The sequence below is a fragment of the Pristis pectinata genome, chromosome 9 (genome assembly GCF_009764475.1).
Source record: "Pristis pectinata isolate sPriPec2 chromosome 9, sPriPec2.1.pri, whole genome shotgun sequence".
Taxonomy (NCBI): domain Eukaryota; kingdom Metazoa; phylum Chordata; class Chondrichthyes; order Rhinopristiformes; family Pristidae; genus Pristis; species Pristis pectinata.
In genome coordinates this window covers 80,553,342-80,574,631 of record NC_067413.1, presented here as the reverse complement: position 1 = coordinate 80,574,631, position 21,290 = coordinate 80,553,342, and the positions used below count along the sequence as shown (strand labels likewise).

At 40.2% G+C, this 21,290-nt stretch overlaps 1 protein-coding gene across 4 annotated transcripts in view; it reads right to left on the bottom strand.

The window, feature by feature from the left end:
- Positions 1–21,290, bottom strand: part of sulf1 (sulfatase 1) — a 270,913-nt gene that overhangs the window by 94,727 nt on the left and 154,896 nt on the right. For all 4 annotated transcript variants that reach the window (XM_052022968.1, XM_052022969.1, XM_052022967.1 and 1 more), the window contains 2 exons: positions 11,195–11,434; positions 3,264–3,415 (listed from right to left, as the gene is read on the bottom strand). In XM_052022968.1, the coding sequence (XP_051878928.1) occupies positions 3,264–3,415; positions 11,195–11,434 (392 nt within the window). The remainder of the gene's footprint in view (positions 1–3,263; positions 3,416–11,194; positions 11,435–21,290) is intronic.

The following is a 21,290-nucleotide window of genomic DNA, read 5'->3' as shown; positions in this document are numbered from 1 at the left end:
CTACCTTTGGCATTCAATGACACTAGTGTCACTGAATATCCCACTGTTATTATGCTGGCGGTCAACATTAATCAGAAATTTAACTGGACTAGTCAGATAAATGCTATGGCTACCAAGCACGTCAGAGACTGGATATTCTGTAACAAGTAACTTGCCATCTGACATCCTCCCAAAATCTCTCCACTTTCCATGAGGCACATCAGAAATATTGATGGAGTACTCCCCATATGCCTGGATCATTGCAGTTCCCAAAACACTTGAGTAACTCAATAGCATCCAGGACAAGGCAGCCTGGTTGACTGGCACCCGATACACAAACTAATCAATCGTTCCCTCCTTTGTGGCTGCTGTGGACCAATTGAAGCACTCAAACACCTAACCTTTTCCACCAAGGACAGCAGGCACATGGGAACACCATTACCTCCAGGTATTCCTCCCAAGTTGCACCACAAGGACTTCAACGTTTCAAGAAAGTGGCTCACCACCACTTTCACAAGGGCAATTAGAAACAAGTGGTAAATGACAGCCTTGCCAGTGATGCCTACAGTCCATGAATGAATGAGGGAAAATATCCTTGAGGAACAATGTCCAATATGTCTTCATTTCACAGAGAAGTTTGTCACCAGGTTATGTCACCTGCAGCTGTCACAATTTGAACCTTGAACAAAGGCACGGACTCCATGGCCTGCAGCTGTCAAGGTCAAGGTGGCCTTCAACTCTACTACAACATACTCCTTCCACCCTGCAGCAACTGATGCCTTAGTTTGCAGTTTATCAGTCTTCCAGGCAGGTCACCAAAGCTTTCTCCATCAGGTTGAACACTTAGATCTTGCTACCCTTTGTCAGGGGAAGAAATGAAAGAGAACATGGGCTTCACACACACAGCCTGCTTTCCATGTCCCACGGCACCACTGATGCGTAGTGCATAGTGATGGCAGACATTTTACTCAACAGAAAAGGATAGCAGTCCCTCAACATACAACTGGTCTGTGCCACAAACAGCACATCATGCACTCCTGTAGTCAGTTTCCTGGCAGCCATTACAGTGCTTTAACCTTGAAACAGCACTCTACTATCCTATTATCCCAACTGAGCCATAACTTAAGTGTAGCACTGGTTAACATGGTCCATCTACATCAGACTTGGCTTCTGTCAGGAACATGGACACAGTTGCTTCACTGTCTCACTACAAGTACCGTTCTGACACCTGAAATATTAACTGAGCAGCCCAATCAGTGTGCTCATGTAACATACTCGAGGCCTGCGCCATGTAGGTGGATCTTCCCAGTAAGTGCAGTTGTTTGTTAAAAGCTCCGTCAATCTCCCACATTGTGTGACCACCATCTGAGAAACAACAGAGAGGAGCAGGAGGGGAAGCAGCAATAACCACCCACTGCCTCCAGCTGTCAGAAGCTCAGAAAGGAACTCACTCATGAGGGCACACAATCTTTATCATCACCACCTAATTGTCTTGAGTTCTGATGAAATCTTATGGACTCAAACTGCTGATTCTGTTTCTCTCTCCATGGATGCTGCCTGATTAGCTAGAACTTCTACCACTCTCTGCTTTATTTCAGAATCCCAGCATCTGTTGTATTTGAATCCTTGCAAGAACAATGTTGTATTGCCTTGGAAATAACAGCAGCACTGGATCTACAGCAACATTGCCTCTGTTTCACAGCAGGAACTGACCACTTCACTCCTTGCTGAGTAGAACCACAAGATGAGTGGGAGCTTTGGTCCATCCGACTTCGGTCCTTTGGATGCAAGCATGTACAGTGAACTCTCATCAACCTTCAGTAGCTGCCTGTGCCTTGAGGCTAGCATCTGAATCCTCTGCAGCAGTGACAGTAGATGGTCACACCCTTCAGCTAGCTGGTAGCTCTGTTATACTATCCCCCATGCCCAGTACAAAGACATTTGTGGTCCATGATTCAAAACATGAGGACCTGGTTTCCAACCTAATCACGAAACTATGATGGTCTATGGTTCTTTGCTGATATTTCCTTGAAGAAGAAGTGATGGTGTATTTTCAATAAGATTAGTATTCACATTAACTCAGAGTCACACAGCACGAGAGGAGACCATTCAGCCAACTGTGTCTGTGCACATTCTTTGAAGTAGCAGAGCCTTCTTCACAGAACAGAGTGCTAATTTAAAATCAGTATGGCCCAAAATTTATTTTTTCCATTGGACAAGCTGCCTATAGAAACAAGACAGATACTGGCAGCTCTTCCTGAATAGAGAAGGTGAAACAAGTACAATTTCTTATAATGCTCTGGCTGCAGCCTTTGTGTATACAGATAATTCCCTCTCTTCAATTACTGTGTTAAAATATGCCTAAAGGGATTTTTAGGCCAAATGTTCCTGAAAATTCTTTATGGAAAAGATAAGATTATTTGAAATCTGCTCATGTTATAATTAGCAGCACTTCTCATTGTGAACACGATAGGAAGTATGAATCAGGCAAGGCCAGTGTAATCCTTTTCGTAAAGCACTCCATAACCAAATAGCTTATTGGCAATCACCAATGGAACTCATATAAATGGAATCAGATCATAGTTAGGCAAAAAGGGGAATAACTAGATAAAAGGGATAAAGAAAAATATAAATCAAACCTTATGCTCTTCCTAAGGTGATTTCAATGGAAAGGTACTGAATACAGATGGAATCTCTAATTTGTCTCAGTAAGCTTTTTTGAAGTAAGCAGGTCACCTTGGCCAATAGCTATATCGTCCTCAGAAAGTGACTGAGCAAGAACGTCATTGCCCCAGATGCACAGTGCATTCATTATTTTTACACCACACTTTTTGTAAAGAGACATATTTCCCACAATTAAATGGAAAATGCATCAAGCAATATGTGCAGGTATTGTTGTTGTAGACTTTATACTTAGCAACACAGGGACAATTATAAAAAAGAAAAATGACGCTAGTTTCAGATCTTACCCCAGTACAGACCAATGTGCACAGAAAACCTGAGGCAAAAGCCAATAACACGTGTTTTGAATTAAATCAATTCCTTTCTAAAAGGACTAATTCTGTTGAAAACTGTTTTCAATATAGATTAAAGAAGACTGTATTGTATGTTTGTTATGCATTGTTTAACTGTTCTTACTGAATCTGTCCTTCTATCCAGAAATTTCAAGTTATACACATCTTCCCTGAGAATCTGAGACTGCTTTGGATGATGAGGACCCATTCATTCAAATTAATACTAAATGAAGGACAAAGGTCACATTTACAAACAAATGAATTAAGTACCTTGGAATAATCAAATCCATGCTTCTCCTTAAAGCCATTCCGACTAAGGGTGTAATTATAAAAACGAGAATTCTTTATAAGTCCAACCCACTCTCGCCATCCTGGTGGGATGTAGCTGCCATTATATTCATTGAGGTATTTCCCAAAGAAAGCTAGAAGAGAAGAAGGTGGAGAACAGTCAAAATGTAGCACTTATATTGAACTAAACAACACCTGAAATAGTACTTGGCTTTTCACTATCCTGGAGACTTGAACACAACTCACCCCAATGTTGGCCTCTGTCAGTGCAGGTTGACAGTATTCATTTTTTCTCCCAAAACAGGAGAAGGCCTTTTGGCCCATTGAGTTTACAAAGGCTCAGAGAGCAATCCCATTGATCCCATTTCCCCACTTATGCCCCTGTAATCTATTCTCTCTCACATGCCCATCAACTCCCCTCAATTCACCTGTCACCAACGTACCTGAGGGCAGTCTACAGAACCTAATTAACCCAACAACCAGCACATCTTTGGGATGTGGGAAGAAACCGAAGCACCCGGGGAAACCTGTGCAGTCAGAGGAAAAACATGTAATTTCTACACTGCCAGCTCCCAGTGTCAGAATTGAGCCCAGGTTGCTGGAGCTGTGTGACAACAGCACTAACTGCTTTGCCACTGTACTGCCCTTGTTCCTGTACTTGCCCACTGCTGACCTAATTAATGGTACATCCCAGTGCTGTGCTTCGTGGACCTATGGGGGATACTGAGAGGTAGAGTTCCATGCATCTGCCATCAAATTAGGCCGCTGTTGCATGATGTAATTAGAAGCATACATCTGTCATAATTTTCCTGACCATCCAGTTTCCAGTTCTTCTCTTTTGAATCCATGGTAAGAAAAAAAACATATAAATAACTATACAAGCCCATTAAATGAAGTAGACAGTAAACATCACATGGTCATTAGCCCATCTTTCCACTTGAGGTCCTTCAGACTAACCTCTCACTGGAAGAATCCTTGCTTGGACTGCAGGTGAAGAATTGTGGATGATGATTCAATGTAATGAAATAAAAAGTGCTTCTTTAAAATTAATTCATGAAATGTCATATCTAAGTCACAGTAGAGTCATCAGGTTATTCACTGCTCTACATTTTTTTATTTCTCACAAAACTGAGCTAAAATTGTGTCCACCTTTGGTTAAGACATATTTCCATTGAGATCAGGTCCAAAGCTTCAAGCAGCCTTATTGAGGAGTACGTTACCTCAGGAATACCAAACTCCACTTAATTTGCTGTAGAACTAATGATAACAAATTTTGTTCCCCAAGGCATAGTAGCAACTCACCAAAGATAATTTGACAAAACCATTACCTTTAATACTAGAAGAACAATAGCATCAATGCCACGGGCATGCCAAGATTTAGGTAACTGGCTAACTCATACACCATTCTGAATCGAACTTAAATTGGACTGTAACAAGGACTTCTTTTGTTTACTCACAGGATGCCGGCTTTGCTGGCAAGGCCAGCATCTATTACCCATCCTTAATTCTGCTTGAGGAGTTGATAAATATTTTTAATCACTGTGATGAAGGAGCTCTCACAATGCTATTAGGTAGAATGGTCTGGGATATTGATTCAGCAACAATGAAGAAATGGTGATATATTGTGAAGTCAGGTTAATGTGCAACATAGGAGGAAGCTTGGAGGCAGTGATGTTCCCATGCTCCTGCTGTCCTTATCCTCTGACATCAGAGGTCATGGGTTTAGAAGATGTTGTTGAAGAAGCCTCAGCAAGTTGCAGCAGTGCATTTTGCAAAACTAACCATAATGTACAAGTATGGAGGAAATGAATTTTTAACGTGGAGGATGGGTTGACGCCTGTTTGACCCTGCACTGAGCCAAACTGCTCGAGCAGTGGAGCTCCACCCAGCAAGCAAATGAAGAATATTTTATTGCGCTCTGGACATGTGTGTTATAGATGGTGGAAAGACTTTGGTCAGTCAGGAGATGAGTTGCAGGACAGCATTGATTCAAAAGTGCAACCGCCATCTTCTAAGGATAATGAAGATTGGATAATGTAAGCAGCTTTGTCAATTTCTTCTACTTTGTGAAAACAAATACATTTTTGACTGAACTATACCACAGGCAGACAGTATCTAACATTCTTAAAACATAATGAACTCAGGACAAAATGATCCTTAGATCATGCCACATTTAAATAAACCATTATTGGAATTTAATTTCCTATTCACACTATTTTACTATCCTTTAATATCCTAATTGCACTATTTTGTTGCAGTTATTAACCCTTTCAGAAGGGTACAGACTGAACTGATGCCACTCATCAGTAGAATGACAGAAGTAGCAGAGAGAGGATTCAATTCATTTGTTAAAAGTAATCATGCAAATAAGCAATCTGTTTTCACATACTGCTTAAATGAAAGTAGATTGGTTCCAGAGAATCACGTGCAATTAAATGAATATTCAGCAAAACATTATAAATGAGTCTCATTAAACTACAAAAGGATTCAGGAAGCTGATTACAAGGATTGCTGAGGTGCCATTCTGGGGGTGGGGAGGCGGGTGGGGGAGGGGGGTGACAAAAATTCTGTGGAGCAGGATTCTGATGTCCTCTCCCCAAGATGATATCATTCTTAATCCCACCAGTGTTTAACTGCTCTCGTTGTTGTTTGGGAGCCTGCCAGGGTGGATCAGTGTTGCTCATGTGATGAATCCCAAAACCGGGGATTTCTGACCTGGCATTGCTTGAGGTTATCCTCTGTAGTCTCCTCCATTGAGAGTTGGCAGCCTTACACCAGCCTTGCAGTAGCATAGTGTAGGTAAAACAGGATAGACAAAAGCAAACGGAGGCATGCATAAACAAGATTAATTGGTGTTTCTGTGGTGTTTAATCTGATGTAACAGAGGGAAGCCAAGGTAAAGGCAATCAGTGAATGGTACTTGTGTTGCATTGGTTGGTGGTACAATTGAATGAATTGATCAGAGGCAGAAGCAGCTGCCCAATCAGACAAAGAGACGTAGACAGCCAGCCAGTCAGGTGGACCAACAGAGAGGAATACAGGCAAGTGAGAATAGACACATCCAACCAGACAGACAGATGAACAGAGATAGACATAGCCCAACTTATTGAATGTTGCTAGTATATTCTGTTTTTATATTAGTGACAGACATAGTCAGCCAGACAGACAAGCAAACAGAAAGAATTATATGGTATCTCTCAGGACATCCCAAAATCCTGTACAGTCAATGAAGCATTTCTGCAGTTTAATCAAGGTTGTGAGCTCGGACATTCACTGTTCAAAGGTACTGTTTCACTCCTGATAGTAGAGCAGTAGACTGCTTGGGCAGAAATAAGTTGAGTATGGCTGAGGCAGATATGATCAAGATAGATCTAGGAATGAATGGCTAAACCAGCCATGCAGCAAATATTGTCACAATTGCATTCCTTGCACTTGAGGGAATAAACTGTGGGTGATACCTGGCAAACAAGCATGATGAGAAACATGAGGTTTTGGTGAGAGGGAGGATCAAAGGATGAGGTAGGGCAGAGATCGAAGACAGTTTCTGATGTGAATGGTGATTAGAAAGCAAAATGATACAAAGTAGGAAGATCAAAGGAAGTGTTTTTCTAGGACAGAGGTATAGTGTCTTAGTGTTCCTGAAAGCAGAGAAAATTAAACAGAGGTAGAGGTATAAACAGGACTTCTATATTGATGTCAGTAACTCTCAACTAAACAGCAGTGGCAGGAACAAGGTTGTACCACATGCAACACTCATTTCCTACTCTTACACATATATATGCTACAAGATGCAAAATAGTGTTAAAGGGGTTATGAATGATATGCGACAAATGAGGCTAGCAACTAGATCCATACCGTCAATTCTTTTACTTCCAAAGCAGGCATAAATATTTTTTTACCCTGTAAATTTGCGCTTATTGGGAAACAGAGTCATAGAGTTGTAGGGTGGAAACATGCCCTTTTGGCCCAACTGGTCCATGCCAACTCAAGATTCCCACCTAAGCTAGTCCCATGTGCCCATGTTTGGCCCACATCCCTCTAAATTTTTTTCTATCCATGTATCTGTCCCAGTACTTTTTAGATGTTGTTAATGCACCTGTTTCAACACCTTTCTCTGGCAGCTCATTCCATATACTGACCACCCTCTGGGTGAAAAAAGTTGCCCCTCAGGTTCCTATTAAATCCTTCCCCTCTCACCTTAAATCTATGCCCTCTAGTTCTTGATACCCCATCCCTGGGATAAAGACAGGCCTGGGCACTTGCATACACAATGCAGCTTAGTGTGGCTGATAGCTTCCTAGCTTCAGTCATCTACTTTATGACTTAACAAAGTCACAAACTGCAAGGAAAGCAAGGAAATGTTTTGTTGCAAGACCAAGTGACCTATGATTTAATACAAATAATAAATTTAGAATCATAGATGAGTTATGGTATAGATGACTATTTGACCCATTACATCCCCACCAGATCTCTGAAAAGAAATCCAGTCCGTGCCACTCCTCTGTTACTTCCTAATAACCCTGCAAATTATTCTTCTTCCTGCCTATCCAATTCCACTTTGCAATTCCTGACTGACTCTGTTTCCACCATGCCTACTAGCAATCAGGACTAGATCATAAACTGTTTTTGCATAAAATTTTTTCCTCATATCTTCCCAAAACTATTCCCATTAGGTTATAGGGACACCTTAGATCAGTGTCCCCAAAACCTAATGGGAATAGTTTTCCTCTATTTCTGTCTAAGCCTGTCATGATCTTGTACATCTCTATCAAATCCTCTCTACTCTTTTGCTTTAGTTGGGACTGTGCCAGTAGCTCTCTGGTTTAACTAAAAGGCTGCAAATTAGGGTGAAATATCAGCCTTGATTCCAGCTCCTGTGATCCCTGCTGGGAAATGATTAAGCTGTGTCCTTATTAGTAAAGCAGCCTGCAAATAAGGCTTTTGCTGAATGACTGGGCTGACAGCGAGGTAGCAGAGAGATGCCATTGAAGTAATGGCCCTGTGTGATTCATTGTCTTTGGGAGAGGACTGGAGGAACCACCGAAAGATCAAGAGCTCTTAGTATAGCAAAAGATTCTAGCACTGGAAGGAACGAATCGGGTATTTACATCAGCACAGTGAGCTACCTTTATCTTCATGGAAAGCCAATCAATCAGATTCACAAAATAGGCATTAGGTCCCATTACTACAAAACCAAAGGGTGTCCAACCTGTTTCAGCCATTGACCCTTTTTCTGATATCTTCACCAATATGCTGGAAGTCACATTTCCACATGGAATGAGTATGGACACACTGCCAGTGCCAGGCATATTGGATATACAATTTTTTTATGATTGTAAGTCATAAGAAAAGCATCATTAAATCACTAGGACATTGAACAGGAAAACATTAACTCCTTTGTAGCATTTATGATGCTGCCAATGGTTTTGGTCGATGTGAATATTTGGAATATTGCACAGATCCAGCTATTATGTATTGCCTCCCTTAAGCTGGTTCCCATCAGGTTTTGCTGAATTTTACTGACACTACTGTCAGGCGAATGATCCTTGACAATGCATCTTCTTTGTATGTTGTCAAGTTAATTTATTTGGACTGCCTTTCACAGAGCGCCGTCTGTGCTAGTGCACGCTAAATGAGCTCTAACCAGTGTGCTGTATGCTAATTGCTTCATTTACAATGCTGCCTGGTAAATGTTTCTTTGTATAAATCCCAAAGCTCTATTAACTTTACTGCTAATACCACCAATATTAATTCTTTATGCCAATCACTGTTATGTTTAGCACCCAATTCTGTCCGGTTCCTCCTTCTTAGGCAGTTCCTTTGGATTAGGATGGTTTGTTTCCTCTCCCAGTTCCCCTGGGTTCTGATGTGGGTAGCTTGGAAGGAGGTGAACCCCTTTGGTATTTTACATCTGGCTTCTCAATGCGATCCTGAATGTTCCTTCTCTATTTTGAACGGTCTTGGAGGGGGTTGGTGGGGGTTTCCACTTTTTGAGGACATCCGGAAACTCCTTTCCTTTGAACCTGATAATCTCTTGCTGTGACAAAGCTCAGATAGCAGCGTGTTTCCCGAGTCTAATGTTGGGACTGAGAACAGTGTCGTCTGCCCATCAGAGATGATCGGTTGTAATTAGGGGCTAAATGCTGGGGATCTTGGCCTGGGAGATGATGCTCACATTCATTTGACTATCCTGCCAGTGAATTTGGAGGACTTTGCAGAAACAGCGTAGTGCTATCTATCTAGTGCACTGAGTTTAGGGCTAAGCATAACCATCACTCTAATCCATTGAGGTGCCTGTTTTCAGTAATCCATGTCTCAGAAGTGTGCATAGAGGGATCATGCTGCCTGATATAGCATGAGCTTTGTGTCAGGTTTGAAGTTACAATCCTCAAACACTGTTTTGCTCAGAAGACCAGAAGGTGAGCTGACACACTGCAGGTAATGACTGTTGTACTTAGCTATTCTGCTTGATCCATGGACTGATTCATTGACTTCACTGCTGAATTCTTGCAGTCCTAAGTTTCAATGAACCATTCTTGGAAACTAAGATAGTGAGAGGCAAAACTATGAGCCAAAATTTCAATATTGCTGCACTTCTCATTTCAGCAAATGGCAGAATTTATCTACCCGTGACTCTTTTATAGAAGATCTTGTGCTCAAATATATAATTGTATCATATCACTGAAGATTATTCATATGCTCAGTTTATTTTTAATAAATTTTCCTGGTATTTTAAACCAAATATAGGAGCAGATAGATGATCCACTGATCTTGAAGATTGAAATGAGATGTTAAGGAGGTAAAAATGGTTCTGACATGCATACTAATAGCAAAGGTTTCATGATTCCCTTTTCTCAGTATGTTACTGGAAGCTTTATTAAAAGGCAAACAGGGTGTTTCAGATGAGAATGATTTAACATATGAGAGCTAAAAGTATCGCAAGAGGCTAGAACATGACACTTTGCTCAGTTCTTCTCAGTCTACAATACACGAGAACAGGATAAACTTTAGAAATGGTGTCTTAGGTCAGCTGTAGTTCATGAAAGGCATGAAGCCTAGAATAAGAATCACACATAAGTGTGAAACTATTAACCTTCATAGTTATAAATAGAATAACTACATGATCATTTCTTCCCTCCAAAGAAACACATATGTTAATCATCAATAATGGAAAACATATATGATTTATCTTTGGATCTGAAAATAAAATATGCCTTATTTTTCCCTTTGATAATGAGACTATAAAATGAACAAAATTAGTAAATGAACAAAATAAATAAGTAAGGAGGCAGGCACAGTAGTGTAGCGGTTAGCTAACACTTTACAGCGCCAGCGACCTGGGTTCAATTCCGGCCACTGTCTGTAAGGAGTTTGTACGTTCTCCCCGTGTCTGCATGGGTTTCCTCTGGGTGCTCTGGTTTCCTCCCACATTCCAAAGACGTACGGGTTAGGAAGTTATGGGCATGCTACATTGGCACCGGAAGCATGGTGACACTTGCAGGCTGCCCCCAGAACACTCAATGCAAAAAGATGTATTTTATTGTGTGTTTCGATGTACATATGACTAATAAAGATATCTAAGTACAAAGATACAAAATTACATGTACTTAAAGATTAGTCACAGTTATGAAATTATGCATGGTAGAGTTATCTAGTACTAGCTATGCAGCACTTGAATTTAGTGTGAGCATAGGACATCTCTTAATTGATGGATTGTGTTCTTTTACTTGAAGCCCCCATGGGTGGAATAGTTTTTAAACTTCACACATATTATAAATTTTATTTTTTTTATTTAGTTAAATTATCAATGCACTAAAATGCATTATTGGTTTTAGTCCGAAAAGTAATGGAAGATTTTGAAATCATTAAAAACAAAAGTTCCCAGCTAACGGAATACAGATGATGTTACAAACCTGTCCTGTAGCCTGTGTTGTTCAGGTAGACCGCAAATGTCCGTGGTTCATGCATTGCCTGCCAGGAAGGTGAGGAGCAATTCTCATTGTTTGTATAAGTATTGTGGTTGTGGACATATTTTCCTGTTAGCATTGAAGAGCGGGAAGGACAGCACATTGGAGTTGTCACAAAGGCATTGGTGAAATGAGCACCCCCTTGCTCCATGAGCCTTCTGGTTTTATTCATCACCTGCAGTGAACCTAAAAAAGTTTAACAGTTAGTAAAGTGGAAAGATCCAAATATTACACATCACTCAGTATCAGTCTTTGATTGAATTTGCTGTCAATCTATTGGGGTAATGAAAATAAGTATTCAGAAGGAAAAAAAGGAAAGACTCATTATTTTCCAAAGTGCTTTACCACCAAACAAACTTTTTTGAACTACAGTTTATGTTGTTAGGTTGGAAACGTGACAGTGAATTAATGCAGAGGTAACTCCCAAAATGAACAGTTAGTTAACCAAATAATCTGTTCTTATGATGTTGGTTGTGGATAGCTATTGTTAAGGACAATGAAGCAAGTACTGCACAACCAGCAGACACCTCCAAACCAATATAAACCAAAAGCATTGTATGAAGCCATTACAAACATTACAGGATAGTTATTATAAAATACACCATCTATAAAACATTTTGACTCAATTTTGTCTCAGTAGGGAAGAACTCCTGCCAATACTAACAATTTTGCTAGAAATAGGAACATAGGCAACCTTCACTGTTAGGTATGTGGTTCTGCGAATACAAAGTAATCCCTTTGAATTCAGATTCATTGTAAAACATGAGCCTCCAATCTTGGCCTATTCGTTGTGTGTGGCATTTCTTTATGAATAAACAGTCACTCTGGGAATCTTTAACATAATAAGAAAGAATGATGTGAAAAGTAAACTAAGTCTTTTCAGAATCACCCATGGTTCTGTGTAAATCTGAAAGACATTCAGACTTTAGCAGCAACTTCAGACTGTTTTACCATCTGTATAGGCAGACAGTTCAAATGCAATTTATTCATTTTTCCCAGGCTACTCAAACCTTTTGCAGGCTTTTATTTTTAACTATAGGCCCGTTTACACTGAGAAGAGTCTACCAGCATGAAAGCTCTATTAACACTCTACAGAAAATGCTTTCTTGTATAAATGCCTTTTGAATTGCTAATGCTGGTATAAATACATATAGGAAGTATGTTTGCTTGGTGCTGGCTTTTAGAGATGGTAAAGAATTATCTGCAATAAGGCTGTATTGTCTGTCCCACAAACCAACCCGTTGCATGCAATAGCTATAGGTGATACACTTAGCTTCCTGCAATGATATCTAACCAGGTTCTTGATGCACTGGATAATTCTAGCACAGAGAACTTCAATCAATTGCATTTAAGGTAAATGGTACAAATATGGCTGGGATTAACCTCAGTTGTGATCTGTTCTACACTACTTGAAATCCAGTTAGGTAAAAAAAAAGGTCCTGAATTGAATCTATTTTGGAAACATAAATAATGTCATAGAGTAATGGAGAGAGGTACAGTACAGAAACAGGCTCTTTGGCACAGCAAGTCTGCACCAACTATCAACTACCCACTTACACTAATCCTACAATAATCCCATTTTTTATTCTCCCACATTCTCATCAAAACTAATACAAAAGTGTTAGATTCTACCACTCAGCTACACTCTAGGGGCAATTTATAGTGGCCAATTAACCTGCTCATCTTTGGGATGTGGGAGGAAACCACAGCACCTGGAGGAAATCTATGTGGCCACAGGAGGAATGTACAAACTCCACACAGACAGCACCCGAAGTCAGGAATGAACCCAGGCCTCTGGCACTGTGAGGCAGCAACTCTGTCACTGCGTCCCTGTGCTGCCCTGTGAATTTAGTCTTTTTGGAATCAAACCTTTCATGGCATTAACGTGGAATACTATCTTGATCCTGGAAGTTTGGGATTCATAAGATAATGGGAATGAAAAGTGTGATTGAGACAGGATGCTAAAAGTGGTACTCTGAAGAATATATGTGCTACAACTCACAATAAAATCAAAGCACAGGTCATGCCTCCAAAACCAATGAAATTACTTGAGGTGGCAAATTAATGATGAAATGGGAATCCAGAAATGTCATTATCCACTTGTATTTGAAGATCTTATATAAAGATGTGAGGCTTTTAATGAAGATTTTACTTTCATAAAAGAATGGGAATTTAGCTGGTTTTGATTGAAAGCCGTCCCACCAAAAGAAAATAGAAGGTGATAATAAATAGTCAAAATTTCTTATGGAGGCCAGTGAATGGTGGAACTCTGTAAGGATACTTTCACGGTAGTGTAGCAGTTAGCGTAACACTTTTACAGCGCCAGCGACCTGGGTTCAATTCCGCCTGTTGTCTGTAAGCAGTTTGTCCGTTCTCCCCATGTCTGTGTGGGTTTCCTCCAGGTGCTCCGGTTTCCTCCCACATCCCAAAGACGTATGGGTTAGGAAGTTGTGGGCATGCTATGTTGGTGCCGGAAGCGTGGTGACACTTGCGGGCTGCCCCCAGAACATTCTAAGCAAAAAGATGTATTTCACTGTGTGTTTCGATGTACATGTGAAATAAAGAAATCTTATGTACATATGGAAAAAAAACCTGCTGAAAACAAATACAACTGAAAATGTTATATTCAAAGGATTTTAGGTCAAGCAAAGTGATGTGCTGAGAAATGACATTTTATCATCAGTAAATGCAAGATAGTGCACATTAAGAGGGGAAATATCAAATGAATATAGATATTGAATTGCAAAAGATGGAAAAGGAAAACAATTTGGATATAATGACTAAACTAAAAATGCCTAGCGAATATGAAGGTCATAGCTACAAAACCAATCAAGTATTAGGATTCATCTAAAAGACATCTAATTATTCATTGAAACAAGATATCCAACCTTGAAGGACAAGTTGTTCTGGATGCTCCATCAAATTGAATTGTAAAAATATTCTGAGCATGTCTGCTGTGCTGCTATACATAGTGATGAAATAAATTATTTCCCCCACCCACTTTTGCAGATTATTGATGAATCCATTATGTAATATAAGGACAAAGTCATCAAAAACTCACTGATGCACTGGAGGGAACAAAGATTGCATAACAATTCCAAATATTATCAGGTTGTTTTACATGCCGTCTATTTGCTTACATATACACTCAGAGTTAATGTGCAGGTGAAGCATGAACTTACAAAGGCAAAAGGTGCATTGGCCTATATTGAAAACAACACCACATTAAGAAATAAGAATTGAAAAATCTTGCTACAATTGTACAGAGATATGGGTTTGAGAGGGATTGACTGGGAAGAGGTTGAGAGGCTGCTTCCTCTGGTTGAGTTCAGAATTAGGAAGCATGAAGTGGATTCAGAACTTTCTCTGTAAATATGTTCTCAGGCCTGAGCATTGTTGGATCTTGTTCTGGGGAATGGGAAGAATCAAGTGGAGTACATGTCAATGGGGGCATATTTAGGAGCAATGATCACAAAATATCATGAAGTTTCGATCAGTGTATGGAAAAATGCTCAATCATTTGGAAGTGGATCTGGCCAAGATAAAATGGGTAAATTGAAATCAAAGTGTGGGAGGCAAAACAATAATTAAAAGAGGTGATGGTTAGGTATATTCTAGGCCCATTCACACCATGTGGAAATGTAGGGAAATCAAAGACCAAGCTCTCTGGATGAAATCGGAAAAAAACAGAAAATGTGGAAAAATGTTATTGGACAGCAAGAGAGAGTGAATCAGGCTGAATACAAATGATGAGACAGATTGTTAAATGAAGGAAGATGAGCAAAGACAGAATGAGACTAGATCAAAAACTAATGTAAATGAAAACCAAGAAGTTTCCTATTGGATTATAAATAATAAACAGAGAGCATGTGGATGGGCAAACAGGAATAAGGAGCACAAAGGAGATCAATGTACAATATCTACATCAATCACTGACCACTGACTCATTCATCCACCGATCACAGATCCCAGACTCATCCCTCACTCTGACTGTCAATCATAAAACCCAGACTCACCCCATCCACCGATCACAGATCCCAGACTCACCCCTAATCCCATCCACTGATCACTGACCCCGGACTCACCCCATCTACTGATCACAGACCACTGATCCCAGAGTCAACGCCATTCGCTGGCCACTGACATCATTCACCTCCATGCACTGACTGATGACTGAATACCAATCACTGTGACTAACATAGTCATTAGTGTGCCACACAGTGTTTTATTAATTCTCTCTGCGGACACTGCCGAATTTCCACACCATGCTATTTCAGCTGATCATTGGCTGATGGCAACACAACAGCACTATGTGGACCATTACTGCTATATAAATTGGGTGGTCATAAAAATTGACCAGTGTTCTTCACCAAGAAAACACTTCAAAATTCTACAGGAGCAGAAGGGGAAAAGCAAAATGTTAAGATAACTGATTTAATCAATATTGTTGTTCAGAGATGAGTATGGAAATTGATAAATGCAATCAACAAGGCCAAAAACATCCCCCAGTAATTTTTTTTGTAAGCTTTGTAAAATCTCAGCAGTTCTGCAATGCAAGTAGTAAATTAAAGCAGGAAATTCCAAAGGGGTTATTTTCGGAACATCAATTTATCTTTGTCTTTGCTGATCGCATGTAATATATGCTCAGCACTCTCTGTTTGATTCTCAACAGATTAATGTGTTAAAGAAATAATAACAATGGGCTATTTCCAGGCAGCATCGTTTCTTCTAACCACATGATAATATTGCAGTAAAACATTTACAACATGGTTTGGCATCATTATCACAATCTATGCGAAAATAAAACAAAATATAATGTATTGTTACCAGATGTGACTGGCAATGAATGATGTCATTTTAAGCGCTTACACATTCTTCCATAGCCAGACCCAAGAAGTTCCACAATACTGTACAAAGAGTGGCCCTTTGATTATTCACACATATAAAAAAATAACTTTTTAAATGAGGTACAAATAGGAATGAAAATCCAGGGAGTGATAATATTAATATTGCTTAAATCATAGGTTCAAGTTCTGCAAAAAAAAATGATTTTACAATTCCTCTATAATCTTACAACTGTGCAACAAGCTCTGGTTCTATGCTCAGAGGAGATAAACATTTTACAATGTTACAGACTGCTTCTGAAACAGCAGTGGCGTAATTTTACTGTGTTGAATAGTGTTAAATGTTCAACTTGTGGCTGCTTGTCCTGAATTCCACTGATAAGCCCCTGCTGTTTAATCAAGAGTCTGTTACTACACAATTTGTGTGGGTGGATTGAAGTGTCTGCAGGTTACACTGTAGGTAGGTGGAACAGATATTAATTCCTTCAGATCATTATTATTATGCACTTAAATGGCAAGATTGGTGGGGCGGGGACTAAACTGAATTATGCTGGTATACCTACAATAGGATCATGATGTGTGACTAACCCATGCCCATTTGACCCAGTGCAAGACACAAAATTTACACTGTGACCTCATTAACATGATTTCAGTGCTCACTTAATACTAAGCATGTGTGCGTTGCCTTAGCACACATCCACTGGTCCAATTAATGAGCAGCTAGGACCAGCTGAAGCTAACTGGCACTGACTGAAGCCATCCTTATGCCTCTTAAAAGGGGAATTGTTTGGTTATGTAAATTATTCCATGGGATTTTGGAGTTTACGACAACCATAACAGATCACAGATGAGAGTGGATTACCATGGGTGTATGTGACTCTGGAGACCCTGAGTGAGGTGAAGAATAAAGGTTATCTTTTCACTGGGGATCCAGAAAGCCCTCAAAGCAGATAGTTAAACTGCAATGCGAGGAGGTCACTAATAAGTAGTCAAACACACATACACACATGCGCACACACACATGCAGTCAAGCCCATTGAAGACATCAGCAAATTCCATCTCCCAACAAATGTATCACTGGACACTTACATTTCCCCTTAATATGTACTGCCATCAACCACTTAACTGAAGTCTCTATCAACTACAACGTCAGATCATTCACATGAATGAATACACCATCAGATGTCGATAATCCAAATCTCACAACTGTACCTACTATCTTGCATATACTTCCAGCTATTTAACTATGGCAGGCATATCACCCAACCATCTTGCAAGGCACTCATAACAGTTTCCTCTCACTTTGCAGGAGAAGACTGTGTAAACTAGCCTGACCAGACTGGCACGTGTTAAGTGTAGACCCAACTCTTCACCCCCAGGGGAACAGAGTGCTGGGTTTCACTGGAGCATCTATTATAGAATTTTATCAGCAGCAGTTGGAAAAAGTTGATTGAATAGAAAAGTAAAATCATAACTAGTCTATCACCTCCTTACTCCCTCCTTACTCCACAAATCTCTATGTACAAATTGCAAATAGTACAAGTATGCACTTCCAACTTATCTCCCTCTTCTTGCCATAGCCTGGCCTTATGCCTTTCTTTTTTCAGATACTCCCATCTGGGCCCAAATAGGTGCGTTGGACAACATCAATGTCAAAACCACCCATACAACCATCAGCTTCGATCCTGGCAACTACTGGACAACAGAGAGGGGTGGGGATCTGTACATGTCAGTCACTGGGTGGGATGCAACATAGGTAAGAGGATAGGCTAGCCAAGGTGTCTTCTGCCTGAATGACTGAGCCCCTCAAATAGCCAGTTCAAAGGAACTCAGGAGATGACTATGATGTGGTGACCTAGAGAGAAGGCAGATTTCTTTGCCTCATGGATTGGCAGCCCTACCTGAAAGCTGCTACTTCCTTGTTTCATTTACTATTTTGCCAGTTTCAAGAGGCCTCCACTCTCCTGCCACCCTTTTCCTGCCTAATGTAATTACAAAGTATATTTCTGCTGATATTAATGTTCTTACACAATTTCTTTTCACGTTCCCTTTTTTTTGCTTGCTGAACTGTTTTATCACCATTGCTGCTCTCCCAATCTGTCGGTTCTGTGGTCATCTTGCATTACTTTTTGATTGGTTTTATTTTTGTCTCCCTTTTCCCTTTGGTCACTTGTGGCCTTTTTTGTTTGCAAATAGATCTCTTGCTACTTATGTGTGTAAACAGATTCTTTGTCACTCTGAATTCCTTTTGAACACCTTGTACTGTACCTCTTAATCCAGAAGCAGTATGCACACTTTTGTGCAGAAATTCTCTATTTTACCATTTGGAAGTCAACCTTATCCATATTTAGAATCTTTGTAGCTGCTTCATGTTTTTCCTTTTGTTTACACTAAACTCATTTAAGCTCATGATCCCAATTAGTTAAATGTACACACATCATTAAGCTGATAACTACATTTGTCTCATGAATCATTTCCAATATGGCCACCCCCTCCCCCCCATTGACTAATTACATTGATTTAGCAAACTAGATTGAACGCATTCAAGAAATTCATTACCTTTGTAATGTAAGCCACTCTGCTTAACCCAATTTATGTAAAAGTTAAAATTGTCCATTAAAATCGCTCTGCTTTTGCTCCATGCTGGTCTAATTTCTGTATTTATAAAGTCTACCACTCCACAACTGTTATCACCATAAAGCCCACTTCCAGTTTCCCCTTTCTTATATCTTATATAATTGATTTCATCCTGAATGACTAAAGCTACTCTTCCACCTCTATCATTTCCCCTTTCTCTCCTCCATACTTAATAACCGTTTAAGTCCGATCATTTTGTAGAACGTCTTAGCTATGGCTACCATATCAAACCATACAATGTGAATTTGTGCCTTCCACTTCTTCAAATTTGTTTGTCCCCACACTCTGTACTCTTGCATAAAGAATACTTAATTAGGCCACATCACTATCCTGTCCATCTGCCCTAATGTTTTACTCATTCATTACCCATTTCTCATTCCTTTCGTTTAAATTATTTTACATCTTTTAATTTTCTCTTTAGAAATAGGCAATAATTGTGCTTATTATCCTATTTCATCCCCTTCTGTTTGTTTGAGAATTTTTCTATCTTTTCTATCTGAGCACCACTACTCCCAAAACCATGTCTGTTTAAAGTTTTAGTGACCACTCTACCTATTCCTTCTCCTATAACCTTGATTCCACCCCAGATTAGATGGAACCTCTCTCTGCAATATGGTTCCTTCCTATCCCAGTACTGGTACCAATGGAATCCACCTTCCTCACACCATTTCTTCAGTTATGTGTTCACCTCTCAACCCCTCTTATCCCTATGCTAATTTGCGGGCAACTAGAGTTTAAAACCATTGCCTTCCTTTTTTGCAATTTACTTTGAAGACTTCTCACTCACCTTTTTCCATGTTGTTCATACCAACATGAATGACAGACTGAATGCTCCTCCTCCCTCTCTGACATTTTTACAAAATATTTTAGGATGTCTCTCATCCTGACACCAGCTAGTTATCATGTCATGTGTGATCTCCAACACACTTACAAAGAAAGCTATCTGTTCCTCTAATAATTGAATCTCCAACAGCTACCACTTTAAACTTCTCCTACTCCATCACCCTCACCACCCCAAAACTTTTGACAGCTTTCTGCTCCAAGGTGCCATTATCAGCATCCTGGTAATTCTTCAAGCAGCTTCCGAACCATGTCCAATCAACTGTCCCAAAACTGAGGTCTCCAGACCATCCTCCAACCTCTTGTTGACTTGTTCATTGATCTACATAAGAGGAGTTTCTAACACTCAACATCCGCAGAACAAAAGGCGTCTAGTAATCTACGCTCATTGCAAAACATTGCCATCCAACCTGCCCCCACTGCACAAGATGGCCTTCCAATAATAAAGGTTCATGGAGAGACCCCAGGCAAACGTAAACAGTGATGAAATCCATCATCACTTTCAATGCACTAGAACAGCTTTTGGTTGATTGAGAAAAATGGTATTTGAAGATCAAAACATTAAACATGGCATAAAACTCATGGGGTTTGGTCTACTGGCCTGCTCTCCTTTATGCTTTGGAGACCTGAACTATCTACTGCAGGCACCTCTAGGCACTTGAAAGATATCACCAATGCTATCTCCATGAAATCCTCCAAATTCATTGAAAGGATAAATTGACCAACATCAGTGTCCTCTATCAAGAAACCCACCCAGCACTGAGCCCTGATTATACACTGTTAGCTCTTTTGGGAAGACTTTTTTGGCTCCTGTTAAGGTGAAGGGTAGACATACCAAGTTCAGGGAACCCTGGCTAACTAGAGATATTGAAGCTCTAGTCAGGAAAAATAAGGAAGGTACATTGCACTTAGGCAGCTGGGTGCCAATGAATCCCTCGACAAATATAAAAAGTTTAAGACCAGGCTTAAGAGGGAAATCAGGAGGGCAAAAAGAGGGTATGACATGGATTTGGCAAACAGGATTAACGATAATCCCAAGAGGTTCTTCAGTTGTGTTCACAGTAAGAGGGTGACTAGGGAGAGACTAGGTCTTTTTAAAGACCATCAGGGCCTCCGCTGTGTGGAGCCGCACGAAATGGCTGAGATTTTTAATGTCTATTTCTCCTTGGTGTTTACTACAGAGAATATCATAGATGCCAAAGAAATGAGGGGAATGAGGTCTTGGATCATATGCTTATTATGAGGAAGGAAGTATTTGCAGCATTAAAGCACATGAAGATGGGCAAATCCCCAGGGCCTGACAGACCTTATGGAGGCCAGGGAAGAAATCGTGGATGTCCTTGTAGAGATATTTGCTTTGTCGTTAGCCACTAGCTAAGTTCCATAAGACTGGAGGCTGGCTAATGTTCCTTTGTTCAAGAAGGGTAGTGAGAACAGGCCAGGGGACTACAGGCCAGTGAGCCTGACTTCATTTGTAGGGAAGTTACCGGAGGGAATTCTGAGGGCCAAGATCTACCATCACTTGGATAGTCAAGGCCTGATCAGGAATAGTCAGCATGGTTTTGTGTGTGGGAGGTCATGTCTGACGAATCTTTTGGAGTTTTTTGACGAGGTAACTAAGGGGATAGATGAAAGTAGGGCAGTGGATGTTGTCTATATGGACTTTGGTAAGGTCTTTGACAAGGTCCCGCATGGCTGGCTGATCTGGAAGGTTAGGACAT